The 27324-nt window shown below is 31.3% G+C and overlaps 1 protein-coding gene across 4 annotated transcripts in view; it reads right to left on the reverse strand.

Moving 5' to 3' along the window:
* LOC108915171 (monocarboxylate transporter 14) overlaps positions 1 to 27324 on the reverse strand; it is a 141424-nt gene that overhangs the window by 22300 nt on the left and 91800 nt on the right. For all 4 annotated transcript variants that reach the window (XM_018721137.2, XM_018721138.2, XM_018721139.1 and 1 more), the window contains exon 2: positions 1313 to 2632. In XM_018721137.2, the coding sequence (XP_018576653.1) occupies positions 1313 to 2632 (1320 nt within the window). The remainder of the gene's footprint in view (positions 1 to 1312; positions 2633 to 27324) is intronic.

Below are 27324 nucleotides of genomic sequence, written 5' to 3' on the forward strand. Positions count from 1 at the left end.
AATTTCCAAATTTTTTTAGTGATTTTTGAAAGGCTGTAACTTTGTGAATAATGGTCGTATCGAGAAAGAAAAAGAAGCATCTTGAAGCTTGAAGATTCTAGTTATGAAATTTTGAGATGAAAAACTTTTTTGAGCACCACTTTCGGCGCAATCAGAAGAAATAATACAAGGCAAAAATTTTCCAATTTTTTTTTCAACTGCCCATGGGCTCAGAATATTTTATGGATTAATCAATGCCAGGATCATTTAGCCTGTTTCCTCGGCTTCATTTTTTAAAAATTTTCTCTACGATTATTTCCCATTGAGATACCGGTTATTAAGTGAAAAGTCACCTTTTTTTTTATCATGAATCAATCCTCTTCAGGGGTCTTTTGGTATGTTTTGCAGCCTTTCAAAAATCATTAAATAAATTTGGAAATTTTTCTGCTTTCTTAATTTTTTTGCTGAGTTTAACTAAAAATTAGTGACAGAAACTCGAGCTATAACACCGTTCTCAGAATTTACCCCGTTTTTGCCATAAAATGCGAATACGACGAAAAATTTATAGAAGAGTGGATTCAAACAGGTTGTGCTTAACATGGTCAGGTGGTGTTAGGTGTTAGAATTTGAAAGACAATGATAGAAGAGATAATTGCCACTAAACATGTTTTAATTAGCTAGATGGAAGAAAGAAATACATTTTGAATAGAGGGACTCAAGACCTGAATTGATTCATATGAAGGAAATGATTACTATTTCCCAGAAAGATACTAAGTATGAGCAAAATCAGATCTTTTAATAGGATAGTGATTGAAAGAGTAAATCTACTCGTATAATATAAAATTAGGAGAGAATCCCATCTGCCAGGGTTACAATTGTGAAAAAGCAATCGTGTTACATCTCTTGGAATAGTGCGAACGTTTCGTTCACTTGAAATTCAGATTTTTCTAAATACGACATTGTACAAAGGGGCTCTCTTCTTCCGAATTAAAAGATCTAGAAACAGCTAGAAACTTGTAAAACCTCTATTTTCTAACGCGACATGATTGTTGAAAAAATTTAGAATTTATAGAATATATATTATCATAATTTTTCCACTGCACTTAGTAGAAATTATTCTTTAGATGTATGTAGTAACTTTTGATGAATTAATTGTTAACTGATAAAACATCACTACATCTTGTTATATCAAAGATATAATTTAAGTCCTAGAATACATAAGGCCTAATCCACACTTGACTATATCAAATGTAAATATATATTGACATATGCTAGGTAAATCGGTTTCACCAGTATTTTAATTAAGCAAATTTTCAGTAATGTATATACTCACATCGCTATTATTGTTTCTCGTCATGAAGGATCCAGTGGAATCGTTCCTCCTTCGTCTCATATCTCCATTAGAGTTGGTAACATTGCCTCGCGAAGAAGACTTGATAGGACCCAGCGTCGGCCTAAATCTTTCGCCAAAGGACGTTTTTCTTATTCTATCAAATGTTGGTACGGAACCATTTTTAGGCAGGCCTTGCACGTGTGTACTGAAGGCCGGCTGACTAGCATTTCTTGGCATAATTATTTTCGCATTCTGGCTGTTCAGTTCAGCCGTATGGTCGGAATCTCTACGGATGCGTCCTTCTTGCTGTATAGTTTCCAGACGGGGATTCTTTACTCTGATTTCTTGAGTGCTATCTCTTGGACTAGGTGTTCCCGAACTACCGCTTTGTTCAGTAATTTTAACTTCGGTGATGGTTGGCAGGGTTGGCACTGTTGGAATCGGAGTTATTGGTGTGCCCGGAGCAAGCTGATCCAAGTTTAAGCTGGAATGGACGCCTGGATCAATGTTTAACGGTTGCTTCTGCCTCCTCTCCATAGTGCCATCAGGAAGTTGCACCATAAAGTACGAGCCGCCTATGCTACCCCTCTCCATCTGTATTCGACGTTCCTCTGCCATCCTCTGCAACAATGGAGTTTCCCCAGTTTCTTTAGGGTATTCCAGTGGACGCATGAGAGCGCCAAATATAACACAGTTAAAAATGAAACCGGCCAAAATCAAGTTGGCTCCTCTCCATCCGTAAGACTCCAACAAGACCGTAGCTAGCGGCGCAAAAACACAGGTACCAACCCCCGACCCGCAAACAGCGATCCCAGTCGCCAGAGATCTTTTGGTTTCGAAGTAGTAACCCACACACACCACCGCCGGTAGGTAGATCAAACCGAAACCGAAACCACCGATGAAACCGTAAGTCAACATCAGCCAGTTCACCGTGGGACTGAAGATCGACAGCACAAAAGCCACAGTGGAAATAATACTACCCGCCACACACACAGCACGACATCCGAATTTATTCGTAAGGGCACTCACTAGAGGACCAGCACTAAGATACATTCCTGAGAGCAGGGAACCCACCCACGCGGTCTTGCCTTTCGTTTCCCCGTAGGAATCGACTATATCGGAAAGGAACACCCCGAATGTGTAGGCTATACCGTCCACTATCATGTTACACATGAAGGAGGCGAACACCACGACCCAGCCGTAGCCACCGTCTGGCGGGGGCGGCAGGTCGTGGTAGTCGCAGTAGTCCTCATCGTCTTCGTCTTCTTGTTGTTCTACCGTGAGACGGGCTGCTTCTTCACATGCTACTTCGCTGTCAGTCTGAAAACAAAAGAAAGTGTATTAATTGGCGAAATATAATTGTTTATTGTTAAGGCCGGCTCCAAACGATACGGTCACTTGCCAAATGTAAACAAATACCGCATCGTGTGGACGACTGAATGGTAGAGAATGCGAATATGTATATAGATTTGCCTGACTACACGTACTTGTCAAACGTAAAGGAATATCGTATCATGTGTATGTGTAGATATCGATACATTCGAAAGCATATTTTCACTTGCCAAGTAATCGCCAAACCTATACAAACGAGACACTGTTTGAACTATTAAACAAATGAATGTGATGCTAAGGGGCGTAAAACACATCAAAGAAAATTACTGTGCCTCAATATACGAACATCACTATCAAGATATCAAGCAAGTGTTTGTATCTCTCTTTACATTCATAAAAAAAAATAAAATGGCAAGTGTACACTGCCTGAAATGTGGATAATTGGCAAGTACACACATCGTGTGTAGAACGTTTATAAATATTTGAAGAGATATTTATCATGTTCTCAAATGTCACATTTTCACATCTTATGGATGATATAACTTAGATTTTAGACAAATAATCTGCAAATACTTGACATATTTAGGTGAGATAAATGTTTGGCGAGTGAACACATCATTTGGAGCCGGCTTAATGAATACAAACAGCATAAACGCAGAATTTTCTTACAAGTACACAGTAATAAGTGTTATTGAAAAATATATGCAAAAAATAATCTCATGAATAAAGAAAAATTAGAGAGAGAAGAGAGAGAGAATTACAAATTACATAAATACGCAGAAAAATACATAAAAGTAATTTAAATAAAATTACAGAAATCTCATCATCGAATTCTATCCACAACATCGTCAGCACTCATTAAAAATTTATTAAACTTTAAACATTTACATGATAAATTATGGAATTGTTTATACAATAAGTTTTCGGTGACATTCTGGCGTTTTTCTAATGGAAATCCCGCGGTTTCATATTTCCATATTTCATGGAATTTTTAAATCTTTTATATATTTTTCGGAAATTTTTGAAAATAGTGAGAAGCATCTTTAAAGCTGAAACACATCAGTTTTGATGTCACCTTATATTACAAATTATACTTTTTGGACTACCTCCCATTGGTTAAAATTATATATGTGGGACGTTCTTTGTTAACCGTAACAAAGCTCCTTCCACTTTTCATGTGCTCTGATTTGAACGATCAAGGGCTTAAAATTTTCCTTGTCGATCCCCCTTGTAAAAAAAAGTTACCGTTCGATTCGATTGGTTTCGGGCTTACATTGTTGCTATTTAATGTTCATAGCTTGATGAAACTCAAGATGGCGAATGGCGGCTAAAAACTCGAAATTTGAAAAAATCATCCTATTTTCGCAAAATTTGGTTTGCAAGGGTTTTTGAGGTCGCTGATCATGAATCCGAAGTCAGATTCGCTCTATTCAACATGGCGGATCCAAGATGGCCGCTAAATGCTCAAAATCCTCCAAATTTGAAAAAAATCATCCTATTTTTGCCAAATTTGCTTTACGGGGGTTTTGAGGTCGCTCATTACGAATCCGAAGTCAGACCTGCTCAATTCCACATGGCGGATCCAAGATGGCGGGTCCAAGATGGCCGCTAAAAGCTCAATATCGGCGAAATTTGAAAAAAGTCATCCGATATTTGCCAAATTTAGTTGTTATATTATTTTATTATTTATACTTCAAAATCGCGCAATACCATGAGATAACATGGTTTGATTGTCGACAATTTAATTCGTAATCTTGCATTAGGCATTCAAATTTCGATGATTTTCAGTTAGTAGGAGCCATCTTGGACTTCTGAACCCTTAAGTATAAGAATTAAGCATTTCTAAATAAAAATTAAGAAAATAAACGCTGGAGCAGGTTGGTTTTCTAGATTTCAATCCATACATCTTATCTGGAAGTTTAAAATATAAATTGAAATTTACAATTAAGTATAGTTTTTAAGAACTTTTAATTTCAACGTTTGCACAATCCCCAATAAACCATAAATGAAGTAACTAATACACAGTAAATCACTGATGACTCTGATATATATTCCTTTTTAATCAAAGTAATTCGTTATATGATGAACACTTCAAAACTTCTTCATCACCATCGTTTCAAGTTTAACTTTTTTTTATGAATTTATTTTTTTTCTACTCATATATGCAAAAGTTGATATTCTTAAGACAGTTTCGTCATAGTAAGTAACTTTTTCTCTCTTAAGCCGAAAATGTTATTTTCATCTTCAATGATGAAAAGTCAAATATATTATAATTTTCTTATTTAAAATGATAAACTAACTAAATTTGTATAAACTTCTTATCAATAAACCTAGTTTCAATTGAACATGTAAACATTTGCTATGTGTAAAATAACTAATGAATTTGCTTTATTATACCAGTAATTCATTGTGATTTAAATTGATATTGTACTTAGAATAAATTCGAGCAGAAATTCTTATTCGAGATCGTTTCACTCGCCGTAACCACAGTATTATAACGAGGTATTACTTTATGAAATGTTTACATACTTCGAACTATGCTTCAAATAGATAAAAAAAAATGTGGAACGTGTTATTCTTTAGGCAAAATGGACACGTACGGGCCTTCTGTAAAAAGATTCGCCCATGACTTCATATGGCATTACGTGCCACTGTTTGATCGATTTCATTGCAAAAGTGATGTCAAATCCATTCACGAATTTAATCAAGGGCAAACCTTGTTGTTACCAGCCTAAAGCACTGAATTCCTTACTAGCGGGTCATCGTTTAATTGAAGTTCTATTCGGAAAGTTCGGCAATATGGAATTAGTCGGCAATGAAGCGCTTATTTGGGAATGCAATCCATAGATACGTTGGTCTCTTTTGCAGCAAATAAGTTCACTTTGAATTTTAATATTATACTTGTACTATGCATAACAAGTAAGTTATATTCCTATTACGTCGGTATTATGCCTTTCTAAATTTTTATGTTGTTAAAAATGTTTCTGTAGCGTATAATTTTATTTTTACCATTAAATTATTTTTTCTCTGTATAATTCACCTTTTAGCGGTCTTGTAAAATAGTTTCAGTTCAATTTTACATTCATATAATAAAAAATGATTAATAAATAGGGCTGTCAAAGAGAGCCGCAATTCAATGGCGTGCCAAGCGGGTCAACCGAGACATGATTCAGCCGCTACCTCAATATTTTTCACGTTCAAGTCACATTAGTATACTGTTGTCTTTGTTATCATGCGGATGTTGTATAATTAATTCCTATCCATTGGTGTTTATGGTGGTGTATTATAGACAATGTAATTTGTTGCTTTTTAATAAATAATGCGTACGCCCATGTCCCGCGGCTCAGTTCTGGCAGCTTTATTAATAAATACATCACTCCTTAAGTATCAACGCAGTAATAAAATAAACATTTTAATTAGATAGACCAATAATTCAGGTATTTTTAATTGATGATCCTAGAAAATGAAAATTATGCCAAGAAAGTTTAAAAAACAAATTGTTTGCCGTTAAATAATGAATGTTTATAACTTTTACATCCATTTAAAGGATGGACATAACTTAAAAATTATCAGTTGAAGGTTACATCACGATCCAGTCAAAATATCTACTATTTATTTATCATGATTTTGGAGTAACGGTCATGATCTTGTACCTTGGTCTTGAAAATTGGTCCAAAACATAAAAAAATTTACAGCACAAATTTATAAGAGAGCATGATACACCTTTAGCTTTTTAAACCTCCAGCCTTTATTTCCTCCGTGTCACATTTGACGTTACATAATAATAATTATTATTATTATCAACGCCAGTATGTTGGTAATTTCGTAATTTTCTTTTTTACATTTTCACCATAACATTGCTCGACGTTCTGGAAACTGTCTTGATCTATTTTATCAAAAGACTGCTTATTTATGGGCTATTATTATTAATAATATCGTTGTGAAACCATATAAAGGGAGTTACAAAGTAAACAGGACTTTTTAATATTAAGGAAAATAAAAAGGTTTTTGGCAAAGCAGGTTTATTTTATTCAAAATAGTCCCCTTCCGCCTCAATACAGTAATTTGAACGGTCTAAAAGCATGTGGAATGAGTGTTTTAGATGGCTTCTACGTCCACAAAACGCTTTCCGAAAAGATATAAGTAGCACGGTGTCAAATCAGATGAAAATGGGAAACAGTTGACAGTTAAAGTCACAAATGTCGATCGATGAGACGGCAGTACATGCAACAAACCTGAACTTTCTTTTGCGTTTTGTGCAATAGTCTAGCTGAATACGACGAATACGGTGCATCAAATGCTTGAATATGCCAATATAGAATTGCTCATTAACGGTTTGCACTGGTGGAAGTGGAATCGTTAAAGCAAATCAACATTGTTTCACTTTGTCTTCTCTAAACTAGATTTTTTGAGTTTTAGTTCATCTGGTGCCTTCCACTCGGCACTTTGGCGCTTGGTTTTTGGATCATATTGGAAACACCACGTTTCATCACCAGTCACAATGGTGTAAAGGAAGTTTTTGTCATTTTTGGCCTCCATAATGTTCCTCGAATGTAGAATTCTGAGCAACTTTCAGTCGCCAGTCAACTTGGTATTCTTAGTATTATTTGAATCTTGAACTATTGTTCGTTTACTAAATTTGTATTTGTTGTTTATGAACACTAGATATTTCAAATACAAGTAATCAATTAAAAATCATGTTATATGATTTTTCTTGTTACGTATATGTTTAGGGATATTAACAAAGATTTTCACCCTGCAGAAAATAAATTGGTATACCTATTGGAACACATCTTCTAACCGATTAGTAGAAATTCATCTAATTTATACACATATTTTGTTTTTTAATAGCTCGCTTAAATTATTGCTAGTTGCTACCACGTAAATAGAGGATATGCTAATTTACTGATGAGGTCTAAGTCGCAATGTATGGACTGGAAATTGAATTTGCAACAAGCATGTGAGCAGCACGTGAACTTACTGAATACATTTGAAATTTAACTTTAATTAACCGCAATTCAATAATCGAGGCATTCTTTGGAGCAATGCACTGGAAATACAGAATAAATAATCGAGACCGTCATTGTTTAAATTATTTGTGATTTAATTAAATTTGCGTATTATAATTTAAACAATAACGTTTATTCTGGAATAATTAGATAATCTGATATACTGCTGACTGCTGAATTTTTGTGGTATTGTCATAGACATAGTCAGACGATTCTATTACTTTTATACACTTATCGTTGATATAATTTTAAAATTGGAATTAATAATATTGAATTTGGCTGAAAATACAAAATGTTCTTCCATAGATGTATGAATAAATATAACAATATTTATAGGAAGGCGAAATGTCTATCTATAATAAAAAGTAAATAAATCATAAAAATATTATTTTTCATACATATTATTATTGATAATTTGCATTGTAGCAGACTTTAACAAAGTTTGTTTGTATTTCGATAATTAACATCATCACACTTTATATGTATACCAAGACCTACCTTGATAGCATCTTTGAATTAATAATATGTTTTGGCTGTAGCAACTATAACAGGTCATGTCAAGGCGGTTTTTCGTTTATGAATACATAAATACAATTAAGTACCTTTCCGCTTTTTAAAATCAACTCGTTTAACCTCATAGTATTACGTTTTGTTATTTCGCTCGGTATCCTCTCAGAAAGAAAGATGACGTAAAAATTTGGGACAGTCGTTTTTAAAACTTGTTTAATTAATTGTTGATGACGGGTACAACAGAAGAGTTTTTTAACAGACTGTATTATTGAATGAAAGTTGGTGGCAATCATTTTAGGCACTGCATTTGTTAATTTGAAATTTTTTGGTTCTTCATAATTCGCTAATATTTCTTTCACTTTACTTTTACCAAAAATTAATGGACAGGATTTTAAAAAGAAAATATGGTGATATCCAGGGTGTTTAAAAAAATATAGCACAAATGGTATCGGTGAACCTACTGCTAAAAAGAACACGTTTTGCAAAAAAATGATCTTAGTTGTTAACCCCCTACGCGATACATCATCTCAAAGTTTTCAAAGAAATATAGAATAACAGCTGTCATTTAAAAACCAAGGAGGTATAATTTTACACACTACTAATGCATGTACAACTTCTCAACAATTTTTCGAAAATTCCTGCCCCTTGGAGAGGGTTGAAATAAACATCCTTAACTTATTTTTTGCTACAACTTTTTTGTTTGATAAAATTTAAATATTCAAAAATAAGTATTAAATAGCCTGGTTTATTTTAAAATTTTTATCTTCCCCTTTTTTTGCGTTAAAACTAACCGTTTATTAACAAAAAAATTAAATTCATTATCGTTTCGTCTTTCTAAAATATCTTTGAAGGCTTTGATATAGAATGACGAAACTTAAACCAATGACATATAATTAAAATTCGTATATAAATATGTGTCCCAATGGCGGAAATACCGAGTTATTTCACTAAAAAATTTGCTAGAAGTTCGACGTAACTAAATATTTTAAAAATATTGACTACTTCTAACTCCTTGTGTTTCCAAGAAAGAAGATATATTTTATTTTATTCGAAAAACGGATCATTTTCAATTACCACTTTCATTAAATTTACCAATCTATTAAGGTGGCCATATTCCTGGCCGAGAAATAGTGAAATTTCTGGCGTTTTTAGGTACTGAAATCTTTAAAAGTAAAATGTGTAGAACAAAAGTAAGCACAAAAATAAAATCCTTGATGTTTTGTTTATTCATTGTTACCATTTAAATTTACTCAAATAAAATAAGAAGTTAAAAAAAGCGTTTGTAAAACATGCGTTTGCTGTTATTCTAACCCCACATTTTAAGAATTATTTTCACGTACTTATAAATAAAAGTAAACAATTTTATATGTAGGACTAAGCAAGTAAATGTTATAAGAATATTTACATGTGGAGTTATATATAAAAAAGTTAGTATTTTCGTAGATTTCAGTACCTAAAACCTTGATGGTTTGATCGGTTTTTGCACCTGTTTATTCGTTTTACTGCGGCGTCTTTGAAAATACTCAGGTGGCATGACATAACATTCCTATTATTTGATAAGCTTCAGATTATTCAGTTATTAAATGTTTGAAATTATTTGTCTTTGCGGAAAACACTATTTAAAGAATATGGGGCCCTTAAAAGCCCAAAATTTCTCGCTAGGTACCGACTTGACCTATTCAGTTATTTTACATTTTGTGGAGTGTTTAGTAACGTTAATGAAAATAAAGTGGTCGAATTTCGTCACTAAAACGTCCAGAAATATTTCAGAAAAGGTTTTTTTTATTTTCATGATAAACGACAGAGTTAGCATAATTCAAACTGCATTTTATCGCGAGAAAATTTTTTTACTAAAATATAAAAATTGTTAAATTTATTTCGTTTACTTATACCTACTGAAAAAGTTTCGCTGATTTTTTTTAATTTAGTTGTTTATGGAACTTACTAAGTAATCAACAGTATTTGTTTATTTAGAAAATCGTATAGTTATTGGCACAAGAATGTAATATCCTTTATTTACGACAGTTTATTAATTTTTAACTGGATACACCGATTTATAACTATCTGAAAGAACATGCTACAGTTCTTGAAAGGAAACGTATTAAATTCAAGCACGAGCTATAAAAATGTTTTAAAAAACATACAAATAAACGGTAACCTAAAAATTCATTTTCTATTACATACATACTTCTCCTGTGGTGCGACACGAATGCATTGACTTTGAACACGATTTAAAGTTACGAAACTGGATCTTCTATTAAAAATCGACTCATAAGTAGATATAATGAATTAAAATTATGCAGGATTTTCCATTACATCACACATAATTTTGTATGACCTAGAAAAAAAATATTTTTTTAATAGCATGCAAGCGATTCTACGAAATCTAGCGTTTTAATTTATGCTAATTTATTGATGGCTGCAAAACTGTTGCTTATCTACGAGTATATTACCTACGTTGATTAATACAGATTTGTGGGGCTGTAATGAGCTGCAGTAATAAGTACCGTCATAAATAACAGCTAATTTTATGAAATCGAATACTTAGTAACTATTGGCGCCTATGAATTTTGAATGTCATAGCAGGCTGGGCCAGAAATATACCGGGTGAAGTTTTTAAACTGAAACTTTCAAATATCTCTAGTCATTATTAACTGCTAATAATTTGTAGTAATGTATGTTAGAAAATTTTTATATGCTAGAATTCGAACAATAAACAAATTAATATTAATACAAGACTAATTAGTAACACTAAAAACATAGGTATTATATTCTGTTATAGCTTTGCCGCATGATTAAGTAGGTATAGTATTTTTCATATTTTCTCTCATCTCCCCAAGATGCTCCCCATCTAAATATAATTAAGCTTAATTGATTGGGTGTCACTGTGCCCTGTAATTTTAATGTTGTCATTCTTTAACCCCATTTTTAGCCCAATTTGAGACACCAGTTGCTCTTGCACGATGATTGCTTATTTTAACTTTTTTAGTGTAAATTCCTATCAGAAACAGCGGATTTGAACTGCAAAAATATAGTATTCTTTCCTCGATTCTTTCCATCTGAACTATCCCCTTGAATTTGTTTCTTACAAGTTTAGATTTGGAATTAAAAACAATATGTTCTTAATGTGATTTCCTCTTTTTTGATAAACTTCTGGTACGAATTTATAATTAACCATTTACTATCTGAGAATCTTTTACCGTCTTGTGTAGTTTTACGACAGATTGGATTTTGTTAAATACAATTTGTTACGTTTCCCAGATTATCAGTATCTTCGTTGAAAAATTGAAAGCGTCCCTCCTCTCCATGCTAATTTATGTGAAACAATATGAAAATATTTGCGATGTAAGCTGTAAACCATTAAATGTGTCTTTATCCCAAATTTCAATAATTCTTTTATGCTCCTCACTGGTTAATGATGAGGTGTTGGCTTTTCTTTTTAAGGGGTCGCTCTGTAATTTTGTGCATAGAATCTTGAGCAGCATGTTGTTTTAATTACACCTTCTTATTTGCTTTTTAAATATTATTCACAATTTTGCTGTGAAACTTTCTCACCGAATACCACATATATTTAATTCTTGAAAATTTATTTATTCTCTGGGTTACTGGTCAGAATAAACACAGTTTATAAAACTATTATTCATTTATACATTATTTATTACGATCGTTTCGGGTTTTATCCCATCTTCAGATAACAGCATCACATACATGAATTATAAATAAAAATTTTCTTATAATTATAATTGTTAAAATTTAAAAATATTTGTTTTTGTTTAATAGATGTAAAAAAATGTTTTTAGATTTTAACAATTATACAGGATGTCCCGAAATTATGGGGCAATATTTCTACAGGGTGTTCCAGGTGAAAAAAGATTCCTTTTTTATTATATAAACGTGGGTCCAAAAATTCTTCCTAAGGAAGTTTTAGCCACTTAAAGGGGCCACTCTGATGATGGTTTTCTCTAAATAACTCCGAAACAAGTAGAGATAAATTTACCATAACTTTTTTATGCTTTGACTTTTTTTACTTTTGACTGAGAAGTATGAAATTTCAGTTTTTTTAGTAAAAAAAAAGTACTCTTGGTTCATATTGGTAGAATGTTCCATCTTTGTGTAAACTCCGTTTAAAAATAATGTTACATTCATTAATTTCAGGACACCCTGTATAAGAAAATTTTTATAATTCATGTATGTGACGCTGTTATCTGAAGATGGGATAAAACTCGAAACGATCGTAATAAATAATGTATAAGTGAATAATAGTTTTATAAACTAAGTGTATATTTTGACCAATAACCCAGAAAATAAATAAATTTTAAAGAATTTTTTATTTAAGCAGGTATATATAAATTATACCATGAAATATTTTCTGGGGTATTTTTAGAAAATTAGTCTTTTACGAAAAAATAATTTTCAAAATACATATTCTTGATGTTGAAATAATTTCGGGATATAATAAAGCTTCCCGTACACCTACTATATTTTTACATCTATTATGTATAATAAAAACTAAAAGTTCCCTGCAATTTTTATTCCCAAGTGACACTTATGGCACATCATAATAAATAGTTATCAACAGTGTTTTTAAAATGATTGTGGTACACGCCCTTAAAAAAGGCGGAGAAGCTCCGTCCGTCGTTTGAGTCACAAAACAGGCGCCACGAATACGTACGTATGTATGTATGCATATCAGCTCCTATTCCAGTATGGCTACATTTCAAAGATTGCGACACAGAACATCAAATCGCTATAAATAGTTGATTCCTCTGTTCCGTATTCAATAGTATACCAAATTTTCACAATAGGAAATTGATATTCAGAAGTGGAAATTATATGTATTTAATTTCATTTATTGGGACATACTTACATATTGCTCGACTTCGAACTTTACCGTTCTAACAAAAAATTTAACTAGCGCGACATCTTAAATATGTACAATTGCATAGACAAATTCTACAAATTATCAATCAAACATACCAATCACACGTTTCATTGCGGCGTTAATATAATATTTATATTTATAATTGAAACGATGCACACATACATTTCCTGGTAAATATGAAAACAAGCACGTGTAGTCAACAAATTAGATATTCACGATTGATAATTAATTTTTCACATTAGCTCAAACAACGTAAGCCTTTCAAGAAAGTAATTGAACAAAATAAAATGAAAAATACCATGTTTAAAATATAATCTGTATGAAATTGCATTACATACTAAATGATTGTAGCTTGAACTAATGGTAAGCAAACCAATTTATTAAAAACAAGAGTACTTTTTTATTTAATAATTGTATATTTTGCCACATTAAAAATAAATAAAATATCAACCAAGGGGATATTTTTATATACTGGGATTATATTATCAATACTTACTGACACTATACCATTGTTTCATTGCTGGTGTTCATGAAATAGGTGGATAACAAGACCAGAATTTCCTTGGATCAAAATAAGTCTATTTGGGCCAATTTACTGCACAAACGTCTATTGAGATATAGCTCTCCGACGTGATACCATAACTAAAACGGTTTGAGCTAGAAACTTGGCATAGTACATACGTCTTTATATATTTCAATGTAATATATTTTATTAGAGTACGTAAGAAAATTAATAAATGTGATTTTCACCCTCTTGAATGCCGCATAACTTTACTCACACGCCTATGAAAAAGTTGTGGGGTGATTAACGGATGAGGATACCAAAAAATAGCACCATAGCCATTTTCTTACATATCCTACATTAAACCCAATAAATAAAGACGTATACCAACTTTGCAGTTCCTAGCTTTTAAACCGTTTTAAAATTATACAGCCACACAAAAAACAATGTTTTTTGGTGGGTGGGGTTAGGAGGTTTGAGGTTGAATGTATAGGATTATGGGGTTATTGTGGATGCACAGTTTCCTTTACAGGACTGTTCTGTGTGTAATAGGACTAGACAGCTTGGATGATTATAAGGTGATATGGAGTTATCGGTAAAACCTGACGTGATGGAGTGATGGATGCGAATTCAGATTCAGCGATCCCCCAAAAAATATGTAGTAGATATAGTCTAACCTTCAGACTCGAAAGTCATTTTTTTGTGTGGCTGTGTTCCAGAATATTATCTGATGGTACTTCATCGACAGTTGACTTTTGTATACAAAGTGATTATTATTAACGCATATATTTAGCTTGTGATAAGTAGCGATTGATAATGAATAAAAAAATATATAGTAAAAGTATTTTAAAAATTTTATAAAAGTATTAATGGAGATAATCAAAGAAGTCATAATTTTTTCAATGTTGTCTCAATCTTCCAATTCAATATTTATTGATATTCTTGACGATTGCGATTTCACTAAAAATGTGTACCTAACACCTGATCAGTTAAGTTTTCGCAAACTTATCAAACAAATCATTGACTAATATTTTTGTCGCTGGGATTGATTCTAATATTTAAAAATGTTTTCTAAATATATCATTTCTTTTTTTTTGAGTAAATCCAAAAAAAAAACAAAAGAATGTCAAATAATTAATTACATGCAACATAAAGACAACAACTACATATAATTTTAAATATTACGAAACAAAATTTAATCTGAGATACAGTGTTAAAAAATATAATTTACTATACTATTTGCTATAACTCGTTTTATTGGATTTAACAAAAATTTACTATACCGTTTCATTGTTTGCAACAATCACATCAGCATTTTTCTGTTCGGTTTAAATTTGTCTATCTTTCATAAAATTGAACTTTATCGCGGAGTGAGAGTGAGTGAGTGAGACTGTAATAAAATAATACAATATCTATTGTCTGATCAAACTTAATTACTGACCTATATTACAACAATTGTTTGTTAAAGTACTGTCAACTGTAATTAAATATAAATCTTATCTAAAGCCATGATACAATAGAAAAATCTAATTCTGTTTTTTTACCGTCACAACTATTATTACTGGAAATTGAGAAAATTAACCATCAAATGAAGCACCACTTTTGTTAACGGAATTGATAATTTTGATACAATTATCTTAATATTGCGTGGCCCAATTGTTTTAAGTAATTTAAGAATTAAGTAATTTTAAGTATGTTATCAAATTTAATATTTAAGAAGCTATTCTTATATGGCATTTATTCAAAGGAAGGAAATAATAAAATACTATAAGGTCAACGCCCATTGTCGGATTAAAAATATTTATGTCATGTTATATTTCAAGTGCAGGAAAGATTTTCCATTTTTTATTGCTGTGGTAATTTTACTTGTAAAGATATATTATTAATCATACAAGAGATAAGGAATAAAAAATGTACTTCAAAATCTTGCTGCAAAATAACACAGGCTCACAAAATAAAAAAAAGTTCTGTATCAGAGACATGAGTGCATAGATCTTGTGTATTTTTTTATGCTGAATCCGAATCCGCAGCTCAAAAATCGATCTACCAGAGCATTTTTTAATAAAACGCTAAAATATCCCCTACAATAGAATGAAATAGTGGATAAGGTAAAGCTTTATATTAAAAACCAATAATTTGTACACACTTTCAGGAAAAATTTTAAAATAATATTTTGAGCATTGGAAAGAAATATATGCAAATTAAATCTACTTCCACCACTTAGTTAATTCCACTCCTAAAATCAAATACCGAATGTTAGTGCAAAGCAATGTGAAAAACCATAACCTTGTATTTTATACTACCAAATATGTACATGTAGGTTGATAGACAACATACCAAAAAATATATAATATAACATTTCTCGAAACCATCTACAGACCAGAATTCGACTTACCCCTTCAAATCTCATATTTTTATATTCAATATTTTAATGCCACGGGTTTTTGGAGTCGCTGATTACGAATTTGAAGTTCGAATCCGAAAATTCCTGAATAAAAGATGGCAGATCCAATGTGGATTCTGATTCAGCATCAAAATCTTAGAAAAAATTAACACCGACTTTGTTTTAAATTCCTCTTTATTACCGCGATGATTAAATTAATTTGTGTCCAAATATGTTGCTAATGAAAAAATCAGTGGTGGCATCACAATGGGTAATAAATTATCGCTACAAAATAGTAAATTTATCTACTTATTTACTTTAATTACATCCGCATTAAACCTAATTTATCATAGTTTATTTTATTAGTAGAAGCAGATAACAATGGATCGTAACTATGCTTTAAGAATTTAGATTCATATACGAGCCTTCATAATGAATAAATCCTCGTTGGCAATTAAATTTCGGTAAAATTAAAAATTATTACAACAATACGATCAAGATTACGTTAAAACACAACTTTCTATTTCGCCGGCTGGTGATTTTATTCAACGAATCAGCGATCGCATTATCTTGAGCTTAGATGCAACGGTTTGTCATTGTTCATTGTAAACGAATGATTAAAATGGATGACGATAAGATTTAGGAAGTTTTAGTTGACAGTACCAGCCATGCAATGTTGGTTACCTAAGCTCGGCGGTCACGTAATATGAAGGCTCTCCTCTACTTGCGTGTTTCTGTTGTATACTGGATTTTCACAATGAAGAAAAGAAACATTTGAAGAATATCTAAAATACCTATTTGCATAACTACCTTACACAATATTATGAATATTATTACATATAATTTTCCATGTTCTTCAAGGACTGTATGAGCAACAAAAGTTTCAAAATTTAACTAAGCTTTTTACACTGTATCATGAATATGCATCGAAAACTTTGTGGCGACAACCAAATAAATAAACAGTAGTAATCTATATCTATATGTTAGTAAGCGGCAATACGCGTTGTAGCAGCAGACACACAGAGAGGCTAAATCTATGATCAAGCCGTGTGCCCCTCTACGCTCATAATACACAATGCTAATGACTGCCACAAAAAACACGTGCCAAACATTCGACCAAGAAAAGCGTTAAACTCACTCACAAACGCACAAACGACAATGAAATGCACGGCCAATGTCTCAACAAAGAAACGGGTCACCTTGTGCCGTATCGAATAAATTGATCGATGCGAAACTTCAGATCAGAGGCAAATATGTACATATTATACGAGTAGTACAATGACGCGGATAGTGGGATTATTAAAATGTGAAGCAGTTGATGCTTCGCCACCATTAGTGAAAATAGCATATAGGAAAAACTGTAATTTTCGTTTTTGAAATGTTTATCATCAGAGATGATTAATCGCGGAACACTATGAATAACTGTTAATTATTTTCTACAATCGCTTTCCTTACGAGTAAGAAATCATTATTTTGTTAACTTTTGCTGGTACTTATTATTACTTACTACACCTACCTACAGTCCATACGATATTTGTTGAAATGGAATAGAAGGACATTGACGGCGTGTCGTTCACCGTAGCAGCTTGCAGTGCATACTACAAGTTTGCAGTGTAATTTCTTATTAAAATAAATCAATGGAGGTGAAAAATTTCAAGGCACACCCCTGCCACGGTAAATTATTACAATAGTTCCGATAACAGAACTTTATTGGCTTGTTTTTTTCTTGAAATTCTGTCTTAACAAATATTGTACGGATATTTTATGGTAAGTTCCATGTGAAGCATTTAATGTAGAAAAATAGACTGCACCTTTTTGTTTCACACTGTTTTGCAAATAATTATATACATATATATTCGTATAATGTAAATAATGCAGTTATAATAAGGCAACAGTTGTGTCACTTGGTTTGACTTAAATTACATAAAAGAGAACCCGACCTACAGCCAACCCTGTACCATATTACAGCCGCTCTAACATTTCTGATCTCTAATCATGAACAATTAAATGTAGACTAGTCGAACAATTAGAAGACATTCTAATCTTTCACTCATAGGGTCCGCCGTTGTATAACTACTATATATGTAGTTTCTTTTTTTACATAGTCGGTTATTTAAAGTTTTATTAGGTACTTATCAGTTATAAAATCAAAAATGGTTACCACGAAGTATTCAGCAAATAAAATATGTTGAAAGAATTCATAAGTGTAAAATCAAAAATCATTTCTAAAAAAAAGAAATTCTAGTAATCTTATGGGGAACTTAGAACTTCATCTATGCATAAATGACCATTAAATAATCTGCATTAATTTTAATTTGATATAAAACTAAAATAATAATCTATCGTGGACAATAACAAAAATTCCCACATAAATGTCCGGCAAATGATTAATTATCCTGTATACCTATGAACGCCCACTTTATTTAGTTCAAAGTACTGCAACTATACTTATTGAGCCTTAATGGCTGTTTTGTGATTCAAAATAATTCAATCTTATTTATTAGGATTAAGAATATTATATGTTGGTACATATTATAAGTAGGTGTTGTAAAAAATTGTTTTTAAGGTGATTGCACTATGTATTAGCAATAAGAGATAATATATATCTCTTCAAAACATGTTTCAATCCACGTCCAATATAATTCATCATTAGACATATCTAAAACTTATTTTATCAATTTCTCGTTCTCAACAAATGGTATTTACTTTAATTTTGCAAATTAAATAACCAAACACTAAATAATTTAATACTTTGAAAATGGTAATTCTGCAGTCGCTTTAATTAAGAGGTGAATTTCATACGGAAAAACATGTCTAAAAACGTTCTGATACTGAGATACAGATAAACGGTATAATGTTGAATGGGGAAACGTTAACTTGAATATTCTAATTGTTTAACAAATGATCAAAGCACGTGCTGATGCGAAACTTTTGGTCGAAAACGGTTGATTGGCAATTCCTGCCAGACACGCTTTTGTATAGAATCGCGGCTTAATATTATTGTTTATTTTTGTTGCTTTGGATTAATTTAAGATGTCTAGAACCAATTTGGCTGATGAAGTGATGAAGTGAACATACTATATTTTGTTTAAAATTGTATAACTTTTTAATAGAACCTGTTTCAACTTTCCTCAATGCTCCCTACTTTTATGATCACGGTGTGACAGCGTGCAATTATTTATTTAGTTGGAATATGTAAAGTGACTGTACTAAAGTTTACGTAAACTCAGTCAACATCATCAAACTGAACAAAGTGCTTTAAAAAACAAGCAATAAAAACTTTTTACTAAGAACTTGAAATGATTTCAAGACAATTCAGATCTATCAGATCAGTAAATACTTTTTTATTTACTTTTTATTATGGATTTTTACAAAACAAAATAACTAATTAAAACGTAAATTAGTTTTACTTACAATTAGTAATAATATTGTGTTAATATTTAATAAATATAAAAAGTATTAGGTTACACAGCAGTTTAAGTGAAGTTTAAAAATCAAATTTTATGTAACACCTATTATTAGAAGAAAAAGACGAGCCCTGAAAAAATTGGTCCCTCTATTTAATTACACCTTGTATAATTTTTTAGATGAACGTGCGCGTGTGTAAATTGCATAATAATAACTTTTATTTGTTTTGCAACAGGAGCTACAGATTTTTTTAAAATTAATTAATAGGTTAGTACATAGAAAAGCTAAATTTGAATAAGGTTGATATACAAAAATAATAGCAAATAAGCATAAATTAAACGTTAAAATATGTATGTTACTTTTTTTTAAAATTTATTCCTGACCAGACTACTAATCTTTTGTTTAGCTTGTTTTTCTAGAAATCATCTCCTAAAAAACGTTATAGGTAACACGATTCATTATCAAAATATAATATGACCACTTCAAGTTTCACCAGTTGTCATTGTTTTTTATAGAACACATTTTAGTGATGTTAAAAAATGTGTTTATTTAGCGAAATGGTCACATATTAAAGAAAACCATTACGTTTGTGAATAAACCGAACATAAAGCTTTTATGTCGATGCATTTTTCATTTTGCAATAAAAATTCCAACAAAGTATGAACGGTCTATTTTTAAATGTTACCGCAAATCATAAATGAAGGTTGTTGTAAATAATTAACACAACTTGTGTTAATTGTACCAATATTCATTGATATTGTATAGGTACTTTGTTAAGATATTTTAAGGTCACTTAAAGTAATTAATATTACAGTCGGTGGAAAACCTCTATTTATCTTTAAAATTAAAAATGTTTAAGGCAACTAGACTTTAAACGAATTAAATAGATAGTTTATATATTATTTACAAAAAGTTGCTAAATTTAGTACATATACAGGGTTAGATGAATATCTGCAAATTCTTCATAGCTAAAATCCTCCATGATATTAAATCAACAAATGGCGTCAAAATGATTTATGACAAATATCTAACTGCTAATTATTATACATACTTGTTGACAGTCATCAATTTCCAAAATTTTTGCAAAAATGTTAATATCGCATTTTTGATATAATACATGTATGTTGTTAATAAAATTCGATTTTCTCAAAGGCGGTACAAGATATCGATTGATACATGGTATACCTTTTTTGATGAATCGAACTATAAAAGAAAAATGCCAAAGGCAATGCTGTTAAAGATGTCTAAACTTATATGAATAATTTCGTCTGCTCCTGTATAATCCAGGCATATTGAATATCAGTTTAAACTTGGAAATGAACATTACCATGAGTTACTTTAATTGCCCAAATTACATTGTTGTCATGGTAACGATTTAATAACTAGTTATAATTGGAATTTGTTTTTCAAACTTCTTTCTTTGAAGACGAATAACTCCACAACGAAGCCCGACAGGAAAAATTTTTATATGAAGTACTACATCTATTTTGACCTCCCCTGTATACCCCTATATTTATGACATGACATTTCGGGACACCCTGTATATTTTTTACGGCACTAGCTAAAATCTAATATTTTTCGTTCGCGAATAATTTGTGATCAATCTTTGAGTTGTAAACAACTACACAAGATAAACACTACTTAATTATCTAAATTACAAAACAAAGTAATCATTTCTAAATATAAAACAAAAAAAAACATACAGAGTGGTTCGACTTCAATGCGAAAAATTTTAAAAACAGTTTTGATAAAAGGCATAATCTATATAAAAGCTATTTCCAAAAATATGCAAATTATAACCTCCAAAATGAATAATTTCTTACTCGACATATTAAAATATTTATATAATATTATTTAATAGAAACTAAGACTTATTTTCATTTCTAATAGTTATAACATCACTCTAGACAAAAAGCGAAATTTACATATATTTCTACATGTTTTAATAACGAGCTAATAATAAATGTGAAAAATTTAAACTAAATTTGATGGACAGTATGATCTGTCTCAGAAAATGCATAACTTATGTAAAATTGGAGAGTCGCTAAATCTAAGTTATTTAGAGGATTTAAGAAGTTAATTATTTTGAATAGAAAGAAAATATTTTTTCTAGTTATTTTATTGAGTACAAATATCTCGAAAAACCCAAAATCAAATTTGTGCGTTCCAGTATAATTGGACCACCCTCTATATGACAAAGAATATTTTTCAATACATAAATCTACAAAATTAATACATCTAATACTTGGATTTAACTTTTACGATAGCAACGATAACAATAATTATTGACATTATCATTGCATTATAGGACTAGCAGAATCATTAAGCACATTGTACCCATTCGATCATTTTGCGGGTTCACTTTCAAGCATACTGATTCCATTTTCGACCTTTGCTTCTATATTTATCCTGTAGTTGGTCTTCTTCTTACCTCCTACACTTTACAACAATAGTCGCTTTAGTCTGAGCAACTATATCGTTATAAAACAGCGCTTATACATTGTTATCTATTTCTGATAGTTTAATTTAACCACGCGATTGTACCAATGTGAGTTGTTTGAATCCTAATAGTTCGTTTGAATAATATATAAATATAGATTCAAATTCTTACAAGGGGTGATGAAATTTTCGATATCTAGCATTGGTGTCTGGAAAATTAGGAGAATCGGTTAAGGTAGAGGAACGTTGTGCTACTTTTGCTAAGAAATGATGGCTCATTTATTGAAAAAATGGCGTGGAAAATTTCTCCTCGTATAAGTGAAGTTTGACAATAATAATTCTTATGACTTCATCCAGAGGCAGGATTATGCTACATTGCCACTAAATTTGTATTACCTTCAATAAAAAGTTGGGTGACTGTACGTCGAGGATGCCAGAAGGGTGCAGCACTTTCTCCACTACTGTGAGGACTCAATCAAATCAGCGTACATGGAGAGAAATCTAAGCAAATAAAGAACCAAGAGGATAATGATTAATGGTGAATTTATAAAAGTCGACCAAGTTCTCATCTTTAGAAATAAGGAAAATAGTCAGTTTTAAGGAACTGAAACCAATCAGAGGTCACATAATGTAAAGTTTTTAGGGGTTACTCGATGACGGATGACAAATTGCAGAAGTGGCTTTTTGGAAAGATATGGGAGCTTAATTTTAAAGCTACTTCGTGGCTTTACACAACTGTTATTAGTCTCTTTTTGCACCTATTGGTGGTAGCCTGTTCTTCGATGAGTTAACAGCGCTTGAACTAACTGCAACCACTGACAGGAATGTTAAGCACAATTCCCACAGAGCCTTAGAGGCTCTCCTGTCATTGGCGGATTAAAAATCTTAATAAAAACACATAATTTCCCTCAAAGAATTAATAAGGAGAATGCGATTCAAGAATCTAGCCGCTACATATATTTTTCATAGCAATTTCAAAAAGTTGGTGCTCAACAACTCTAACGCTCAAGTCTCGACAGGATTTGTTTGGTTTACTAACATACCCAAAACGTAAGTCCTTAAGAATAGGCATCTGTTGCGTATGACTAGAGATGAATCTGTTTTATTCTCTGGGAAAGTATGACATAGTATTCTAGGCATATGCACACAGTGAGGTGGCTTTACACGCCCTTATGTCTTACAAAATCATTTCCCATGCTGTTTTAGAGTATGTTAATGCTGTGTTCTATTGGGTTAGGAAAATAATGTGAAATTAACATGGATTTTTAATCACAGCATATGATTGACAATAAATAGCCAATGATGGGCCAAACAATCAGTGGTCCGGTAACTCAAGGACAAACATACCTCCTAGGGGGTGATATTAAAGAAATTTTAGAGACTGGCCTGAATATGCCTCGATATAGCAAAAGTCATAGCATCGACTTCAAATACTGCTTTGTATTTAGTTAGATTTTCACAATGAGGAGGAAAGAGAAAGTAGAATAAAAGTATACTGCATCAAGAATAATAAATGATCTTGTGGACAGCACCAAAAAATAGAAGATATTTAACTTATGAAGATGCTACTGTTGCGATCCATTTTAGACAAACTTCCTCAAACACAAGGGGAATAGGAGCTGGAATAGTTGGTTCTTGACTCAGTTAACAAAGACCTATAAGTCTTCCCTGTAGCAGAATTTTTCATAAGAGATGCATGTTCTGCGTTTTAGCTTATATTTAGACTCAAATAACGTGCGTTAAAAACCTGATTAGGTCTGCTTACAATTGCTATATGATCTGGCAAATACAAACAAACTTGCAATGGTTTATGTACCTAGTACCAAAGCCAGTTTTTGCCATTACTTATATTTAAGCGTACACGAATGCATGTGGAAAAGTATCGTAAATATGTAGTTGGATTCAGTTTTGATACCAAGACAAATTCAAGTGAAGGAAATACGTACTCGTAAAAGAGAACTAATGATGTACAGCTCAGAGAAAGGGTAAGACAGAACACTGTGAATTGAATAAGCATATCTACAACATAAAATTTGTAAAGATTTGATCAAGTAGAAGTAGTGCGAAAAATTTTGGTTTTACGTACTGTACGCCAACTTTTACGAACAGCAGTAGTTAAAAATAAATACAAATCATTACTATCATCTTAATCGGTTAGTATTTTCTTTATACAGGTAGGTATTCTTGAATTTGTTCGCCAGCTTCATTCAGGAACAAGATATCAAAAGTACCTACTTATTCACCTCCAGTGTCAGGCTTTATCTTTCGATCCGCTAAACTAGTCCCAAAGAGAACAACGATAAATTTTAATAATATTTCTTTGTTTTCAGAATTAGAACAAACGCCTGTTCAGTTTGGGGATGCAGTGAAATAAAGGCAAACGTTCTAAGAGTGCGTCTTGATTTTAAGGTTACATTTAATTATAAATAAGCTGCCCACGATCGACGCAAAATATCGTCGCGGCCGCGAATATTGACCGAGATTTTTATAGACATTCGAGTAGCAGCAACCATCAGCAGAATATCTTTCTAAATTTAATCACAGGAAATCTATACCTATCCTTTCAGATATTTTTGTACACATACAGGATGTCTAGGTACTATTCTTCCATTTTGAATTATCTGACAGAAATGTTTCATTTTAAGGAAAACAAACTGGTAAATTAATTAAATTCAAATTTCAAAATTATTTTTGGGGAAACATTTCAGAAATTGCCATTTATACTGATTTCAAATTTGATACAGATTATAAGAGCATAATGTCCAACAAAAATTCAATTATTCAATTCAATTATTTTCCTTTATAACATTATAATTTCATGTTTTGATTGTCCCATATTGTTGGAACACATAAATTTTAATTTTATAAGAATTTCATATATATTTATTTATTATTACTAGATATATTTTGTTACAATATTAATTATAGAAAGCATACATTTAATATATTTAACTAGGTGAACTTACATTTAGTTTTTTATGATAGATACATATCTCTTTTTTGTTAGTTTGTAATATGCTTATGCATTTGTATCTGTATTTCAGTTTTTACAGGGTGGTTGATTTTCGATAGTTTTATAGGGTACAGCCAAAACGGTGATAGATACAAAAAATCTAATATCGATGTCCTGTCGTATTTTTTTGAGTTTACTTCGCTGGTACCAAAAGGTCTTGGCTAACTTGATTAGTTTTAGATATACAGGGTTTTTTTGAAAAAAGGACCATTTCCATTAACCTCTCTATCTCCGTTGTCATTCAGTTTAGAAGAAAAAAGTGTGGACATTATTTGTTCTATTTTTTATTAGGAAGCCTGTGGCGTACTCAGATTTTTTACAACATCACACAATTTTTCCGATATTACATAAACTTAGGTTTTTTTAAATAGAGCACCCTGCATTTGGCCACCCCGTTGAATAGCATTTTTTTTTACCTTTTCAGCCATATATAATAATAGATGCTTTTTATTTGCCTAAATGAAGAAAAATGTATAGATATTTTTTCAATTGCCCATGAGATTTATTTAGTATTGGTCTCCTCGTTTTCTATTATTATTTTTATATTAAGCACCTAACTTAGACTAAAAAGTTACAAGAAAAAATAAATTAGATTATCCATTTATCTTTACTTAATTATAGGTACACTTATTAAACATAAACTAAACAGAAATAACAACTATAAAATAAGAGAAACAACAATAAAACAAAAATGACATAACAAAGTCACAGCAAGTGCTCGAATTGTCGGCCATTTTCGTTGATACATAACTGACAACGTTTGGCAATGGAGCGGGTAAATGTGGATATTTGATACCCACTGAATATAGTTTTCAAAATGTTTCCTTAGCTCCTCGACATTATTAGCTCTATACTTATAAATTCTGTCTTTAAGATCCCCCCAAAAATAAATGTCTATAGGGGTTAGGTGTGGTGACCTAGGCGGCCACCTGTTTGGTCCGTACCGATCCAATTGTCCCCGAATTTATGATTTAATAATTCTCTAACTATGTGGGAATTATGTGGAGGCNTGTACCCTATAAAACTATCGAAAATCAACCACCCTGTACATATCATATATTTACTACCCATATTTATTTTAAACTTTTTAATTGAACGGTATTCCTATCTTGAAAATAAAAATGTTTTGTGTTCGGTTGTAAATACTTTTAAATAAATAAAAAAAGAAAATTTTTGTCGAATTGCAAAACTAAAGGTTTTGTATTACTTCCAAGCCTCTCTAATCAGTTTTATTCCTTGAAACAACAAACAAGTTGACAGAATCATTACGTTTTCGTCAAATATCTGCAGAGTAATGTTAATGATCTTAAAATATTAATTTGCAGGCCGTATATTTTTTTCAAACTTGAATTCATATGAAGGTTTTTCTTTAAGGTTAGCGTTTTATAGACATGAAATCGCACTATTAGTAAGACAGTGATGGAACAAGTAGATCCATCCAGGAAGTAACGATAAATTAGCGCAATTCCTTTTAGTTTTTCGCATTGAAAGATCACGGAGAACATGTAAACATCAGAAAATATACCTTTTGTGTTTCGTTCAGCAAATTTGTAAAGATACTCAATAATTATTATGATTAAGGCATAGTTTCCTAAAAACATTTTGTGGGGTGTGATTATGTTTTATAGTACGTGATTTTTCGTATGTTCAAGATATTGTTTTAAACTTGCATAAAATTTCTAAAATGCTGGACAAAGAATTAATGCAAGATTATATTACCTCTTTTATTGTTTCTTATTAAAACTTGTACGTTAAGCTCAGTCAGTTATATCAAACATTATAACAGTTTGGAAATCATGTTCGATAAAATTCAGAATGAGTGAAAATGGTAAATTGAATCTATGTAGGTACCTACTGATTTTAAGTGAGTAAATTATTTTTACAATAATAAGTTTCTTTAGTTTCGTTTAAAAAATGTACGTAATCTACATAATTATTTTGTAAAAAAAATCATCTACAAAAAATATTGTACTGATATTTGCAATACGTTTCGAAAATAATATGTTTTCTAACGATTTACACAAAATATTGAGTACAAGTTTACACAAGGGACCATATTCGACCCTATTCCTTGCATCATGTTTGAATTATGTAGATTATCCTATTGCTAGTCATTCCAAGTTATAAATTTGTTTTATGTATGCATGAGAATGTGACAATATTATATGAACATATTTGCTAAAAATATGTCTCCAATTATAATTTAATTTTGTAAATAACCTGCTGGAGAAAATATGTAAAATAATAAAAGTTTGTATATTACAAATACATATATGTAAAATACAGTACAACGATTGTAGAAAAAGATCACCAATAATCAACTCTTAAAAAGAATAATTTTACTATTTTTAAACTATATATTTATCAGTCAGTTTCTATTTTAATATGCTTTTTAGTCCAACCAAATTACACTTGGAGAAAAACAATTGTTACCTCGACTTTTATAAGTGGAAATGGTAAAAGGGCTTATAATAAACCTAAAAAAAATCAATGCGTGAGCAGGGGCGGCGGAGGGTTGATTTGGGGGGTTGAAA

This window comes from Anoplophora glabripennis, unplaced genomic scaffold, assembly GCF_000390285.2.
Source record: "Anoplophora glabripennis isolate ALB-LARVAE unplaced genomic scaffold, Agla_2.0 scaffold916, whole genome shotgun sequence".
NCBI lineage: Eukaryota > Metazoa > Arthropoda > Insecta > Coleoptera > Cerambycidae > Anoplophora > Anoplophora glabripennis.